The sequence below is a fragment of the Dipodomys spectabilis genome, unplaced genomic scaffold (assembly GCF_019054845.1).
Source record: "Dipodomys spectabilis isolate Male_0828 unplaced genomic scaffold, ASM1905484v1 ptg000137l, whole genome shotgun sequence".
In the NCBI taxonomy this organism is placed as follows: domain Eukaryota; kingdom Metazoa; phylum Chordata; class Mammalia; order Rodentia; family Heteromyidae; genus Dipodomys; species Dipodomys spectabilis.
This window is the reverse complement of record NW_024870814.1, coordinates 13,799,611-13,805,807: the sequence shown is the minus strand read 5'-3', so window position 1 is coordinate 13,805,807 and position 6,197 is coordinate 13,799,611. Positions and strand designations below refer to the sequence as shown.

The following is a 6,197-nucleotide window of genomic DNA, read 5'->3' as shown; positions in this document are numbered from 1 at the left end:
GGCTCCCACATCAGGACCAGCATGTGGGGACACTGTCCACCCTAGTGCAGGATGTCACTCTGGGGAGCCACTAGCAGGACATTTACATGACAGTGAATCAACCTCTCATCATTGTGAGTCCAAGCAGCTGCGGGTACACAAAATAACACTGCTCTTCACAGTCAGAAGCTCACACACAGGGAAAGTCCCTGCCAAAGTCAGAGTGCTCTTCATCATCCTTCACCAAATGAACTGCATGTGGATCTGGATTTGAGAGATTCACCAACTACGACCCTTGTTATGATGTATCTGTGGCCTGAAATATTACACTTCTGAAGCCAAAGGAAGCTATGATGAAACTGTAAAACTCATGCCTTTCTATTTACCTTCATTTAATGAGAAGAACTTTGAAGGTGGACCTGTCTTTTGATACACATCCACTCCTGGTACACACAATGTCCCCCCACACCTGGGTTTCAGACCAAGACATTTTAGGAATGGCTACGATTCAGGAGGAAAGAAGAGTGGATATGAGAGTGGAGATCAACCACTTCACAATTTGTGTAATAAGACTGTTATGCCCTGAGCGTCAGGTAGGAATCATGAACATAAAGATATCTTGTGTAGACGATACTAAAGCTACTAGCACATGTGTTTAGTATATTATTTACCATACGTAAGATACAGAACCAACCCAGATGCCTCTCAGTAGATGAATGGATCAAGAAAATGTGGTATATACACACAATGGAATTCTATGCCTCCATCAGAAAGAATGACATTGCCCCATTTGTTAGGAAATGTTAAGATTTGGAAAAAATTATATTAAGTGCAGTAAGCCAAGCCCAAAGAAACATAGGTCCCATGGTTTCCCTTATTTGCAATATCTAGTATATGTATTAGTCAAGCAGAAAAGGTCAGATAAGTTGATGTTAAGGAAATGAACCCTAAGTTATGTATTCAAATGTTTTTTTTTCTTTCATGTGATTGTTTCTAACGCATTCATAAGATTATTTCTTTGTTGCTTTGTATGTCCCTCCCCCTCAGTTTAACCACTGTTTTCACTGTATTTGATGTCGGTATAATTTGTGGAGGGGAAGGGGAAAAACAAGTCGTTTAAGTAAGGATACAGGTAGACCCGATGCAGCAATGAGAAGTACAAGTTGTCATGTCGAAAACGAACTTTACAACTTTGGTGGGGGAGGGGGAGGCTGGAAAGGGATGGGAAGGGTAAACAAAGGAGGAGGCTACAATGGTTGATAAGAAATATACTCATTATCTTGCCTATGTAATTGTAACCCCTCTGTACAGTATGTTCACAATTAAAAAATAAGATTGTGGAATACTAAAAAAAAAAGAAAAAGAAAAAGAAAATCAGGTTCTACCTAGAATCCACCTTGGGTTTTTCCTGCTCCTTCAAGTTGTGCTCATTGGATGGCTGGTCTTCAATAATGCATGTCTTGAAGGACAGTGTGATCCGCTCTTTACTTTGGCTTAAGTTCTCTGTCTCTGAATGTCCTCCCTGTCTGTCTTCTAGTTCCCCAATAAAAATTAAACTGTCCTTTTTCATCTGCAACATGTGTCTCAAGCAAGCATTTTCATCTGTGCCACTCTATTCCATATCTCTGTAGATTCAAGGTAAAATGCACATCCATAGACACAATCCAACTGCTATCCTGTGAGTCTGAGGTCAAACAATGTGCCCTGCTGGCCCCGCCCTTCCATGCTTTATGGAGTGTGGCAGCTGTTAAGTTCCTTAATTCTCTGCTTCAGCATCCTCATTTGTGTAACTGTTACAGTAGTGTTGAACACTTTTCTGTATCTTTCTCTGGGATTTTACCTTCTTCCATCCATGGACCAATTTTTCCCTTGGCTATTTTCACTCATAGGATCATATATCTCATAATCCTAAGTATTTTCTTCAATGGCAACAAACCCCTGAAGCAAATCTCCAACTTCTCAACACATTTCCTCCTACATCCACTGTTAAAACATTGCCTATAAAAGAGAGATGCCCTACGTTTGTCATTTTAAATTGCTGTTAATTCACCTTTTTGTATACCTTTTCCCTAATACTTAACTCATGATATTTAGTGAAAACTTCAATACCTACCATAGAAACTCTTTCAGAGTGAGTTTTTCCCTCAAGTTATTCCTTATGATTAGTTGGATATATTTCCAGGTAAAGTTATAATCAGTAGGACAGTATTTTGTAAAATAGAAGAGTTCACCTATACATTGTTTAAAAAATTTGTTAAATCTTAAGAAGATACATAAATGACATAACATATAATAACAAAACAATGTGACAATAATACTTATTAGACAATATATTGGAAATGAACTTTACAACTTGGGCTGGGGGAGTAGTTGGCAAGGTAGACATTGGAGATAGTGAGGGAGAGGGGAACACTATTCAAAAAGAAATCTATTCATTACCTTACATTTGTAATTGTAACCCCTCTACATATCAACTTTACAAACAACGTGAAAACAATAAAATAGGGAAAATCAGAAAAATCATAGACTAATATCTAATAATACATCATATATACAAAATAACACATAATATATTGTATATAATTTATATTTAATTATTACATACTGTATCTCATATATTAGGTATATATACATAAATATCATGCATAAGTTGCATGCATATGTTCACTTGTCAATCTGAGAATCAGAGGGCTTCTGACTTAAGGAAGATCTGCTTTATCTTGAGGTTTCTCCATTTTTATTTTTATAAATAAAAGACGTCAGTGTTGTTCCTCTGACTGTCAAAGATTCCTTGATTCTTGAGATTAAAACAGAGAAGATTCAGTGAACTAGGAACACTGCTGTGATTCTTGGTGGGAACTGGTCTGGAGGACAGAGGGACTAAGCTCAAGAAACATCTCACCTTCAGTGTACCTTACAGGAGAGCACAGGATGGCTGGATACCCAGTGGCAACAGTGTTGTTTGTATTCAGTGTTTCTCTTGATAATTTCAGCTTGATTGCTAAGTCGAACTAGCATTTAGAAAATAGAAATAAACTAAATTTATCCTCCTTTCATCTCCCCTTTCTCTCCTTCCATTCATCTCCATCTCCTACTTTGCTTCTCTCTCTCTCTCTCTCTTTCTCTCTCTCTCTCTCATTTCTTATTTTTCTCAGGCAATGTATGTTGATCAAGTCGAATATGTTCCACAAGTAGAAATCTCTTTTAAAATTAGATAACTGATCTCTGCATTTCATCATTCTGCTTGAGTTAAAGAGAAAAACTATAACTGTCTACATTTATGTGAAACAATATTTCTAATAGCATCAACAGCTATCCATTACATATCAGCAGGTCAGGAATAATGGAAAATACCTGCTTTAATAAATAGGAAAACCCTGCAACAAACTTTGTACTCATTGATATAGTTATTAAGCATTTTACTACTCAAGCTGCATTAAACTATGAAATGTTCACTATTACCTTCTGTACCTAAAATTGTACTGAGGTTCTCCAAATGCAATAAGAAAAGCTAAAACTGATTGGATAAAAAGCACAAAAGACCTGAAGCAGAAAAAGGAAGTGGAAAACTGTCTTTACTTGCTAATGAAATTCATGCATGAAGTATTGAAAAATCTCAAAATAAAAGTTTTGAAATAACTTTGAAGTGTCTTTGTGCACATTGTGAATATCTATTCAAGAATAAAATAACCTGGATAAAGTCAGAGTATTTCCATGTTTCTAGTCTGGAATGTAATATTAATATTTCAACACATAGCACAGTGCCGGTATCACACATCTATAATTACACTTACTCTAAAGATTGAGGTATAGAAGCTAGCTGGTCCAGGTTAGCCTGGGCAGGATTCCTGTACTATGATTCAAGGACAGCTCTGGCAAGAGGAAGCTTGAAGAAAGCAGCTGGGGCAGCCCAGGCTCACACTTCTGCTTCCTGGAGGTTTATGTTATGGCTTGTATCACTGTGGGTGGGTAATTATAATACTGTTGACAGTAATAAGTGGCAATGTCTTCAGGCTGCAGGCTACTGATGGTGAGAGTGTACTCTGTCCCAGATCCACTGCCACTAAATCTGGAGGGGATCCCGGATTGTAAATTGTTTGCAAGATAGATCAGGAGCTTTGGAGCTCCCCCTGGTTTCTGCTGGTACCAGTTTAACACATTGCTAATGCCCTGACTGGCCCGGCAAGTGATGGAAACTCTGTCTCCAGGAGATGCAGTCAAAGTGGATGGAGACTGAGTCATCTGGATGTCACATCTGGTATCTGCCATTGGAAAAGTAATAAGTATACATAGCATCAAGCATATTATAAGAAAGCTTCAAAAACAGACAAGCATCACTGACTACAGCAGACTGAGGAGACCCTCAGCGTAGTCTTTCCTTACCTGTAATCCAGAGCAGCAGGAGCCCCAGGAACTGAGCAGGGGCCTTCATGTCCATGCTGTGTGCTGACTAGGACTGACTTCTGCCCAGGGTGTGAGCAGCTTTCAAGAACTGCTCAGTGCAGTGGGCTGCGCTCTGGGCACATGCAAATCAGTAGGGGTTGGAAGGGGCCAGCACAGCTGCACCAACATGCCAGATTTCAGTATCTCAGCCCAGACATGATGCCCCAGATACAAAAAATCAAACCAGGGTAGCACTGTTGTACCTGAAGAGCATGCGTTTCTCTCTGTGGTTCAGGGGACACAATGCTTCTCTGGTTAAATACAATGAACTTTAATTTATACATGGGTCATGACATGCTTTTCATGATAGCATTTTATCTAAGTCATTTTTTCAAGCAAAAATGGTCCCAAAATGTAGAATTAATGATTTAGATCAGATTTTCTAAGTCTTTGGTTTCCTTGAACCCATTTGTTAATCATAGACACAATCAATCAATTACTCAGCCTACATGGGTATGTAGTTGATAGAGAGAGTGGTAGTTAAATAAATAGATGATAAACAAGTATCAATTAATACTTAATGAAAGACAATGAAAAGTATGAAATTCAAGTATGTGCAGTATTGTGCTATGGTTTACAATGTGCAGGCTAGCCATTGGGTTTTGCAATCAACTCCAGGTTGCTGTCCTATGTTTCTGAATGTACTTTCCCACCACCATCATGCAGTAGACTTAATATCAGACATTGGCTCTCTGTAAACAGAAAGGACCTGGCTACAGGCATAACCTTATTATCATTGTACATTTCTCAGCTGCAAGTCTCCTAAAGTCTTGATGACATTCATGCCTTATTGTTCTTAATCCAAGTTATTCCTCCTCAGAACCTGAGCTATTCTCTAAACCAAGGCTGAACTACAATTTACTCTGCCTCTTAAAACTGTAAATTCCTATAGTACCTCCCATTTAATGGAATTTGTAATTAAAGAAGTTTTCAGTGATTGAACTCATAGTTTATGATATAAACAAGCTCTGAAAGGATGACATGTAGCATAGTGAAGTGTGAAGTGGGACACCGGAGCTGCAAAGCCCAGAGAAGACAAGGGAAAATGCCACAGGTGATAAATCCAGAGTACGATGAGGGAGGCTTCCACCTGGAATCCAGCATGTGAGGGAGCTGTTCACCCTAGTGCTGGATGTCACAACTGGAAAGACACGGACAGGACATTTGCTTGACAATGAATCCACCATCTTATTGTGAGTCCAAGCAGTTGCTGCAGGTGCACAAAGATAACAATGCTCCCCAAAGGCCAGTAGCTCAGAGACCAGGCATTGCCCAAGTCAGAGTCCATCTGTACCAGGCCCTACATGACAGGTTCCTATAGCAACCCTGCTCACTGAACTATTTCACACACTATTGGAGCAAAGCAGAGTATAGAAATAAATTCATGTTTTCCTCTCCCCCCTCCACATAATGAGTAGAGCTTAGATGCTGGACCTGGCTTATGGTAAACATGCAGTCCTGGTGGAGACAACGTCTCTAGATTATCATTCTCTGACGTGGGTTTGAGAGAAGAACAATTAGAGGAATAGCTCTCAGTTGCAGGTGGAAGAAGAGTGTATATGAGGATGGAGAAAAAAATCATCCCACTAATTGTGAAATAAGACAGTCAGTCCTGGGCTGGGAATGTGGCTCTGCGGTAGAGTGCTTGCCTAGTATGCATGAAGCCCTCGGTCCAATTCCTCAGTACCACATACACAGAAAAAGCCAGAAGTGGTCCTGTAACTCAAGTGGTAGAGCACTAACCTTCAGCACAAAGAGGCTCAGGGATAGCATCC

At 39.5% G+C, this 6,197-nt stretch overlaps 1 gene segment (V, D, J or C); it reads right to left on the bottom strand.

Annotated features, from left to right (window-relative positions):
• Nucleotides 1–3,901: 3,901 nt before the first annotated feature.
• On the bottom strand, nt 3,902–4,449 carry LOC122116683. The segment is given in 2 exon segments: nt 3,902–4,241; nt 4,363–4,449. Coding segments are annotated over 2 exon segments (378 nt in total).
• Nucleotides 4,450–6,197: the final 1,748 nt, after the last annotated feature.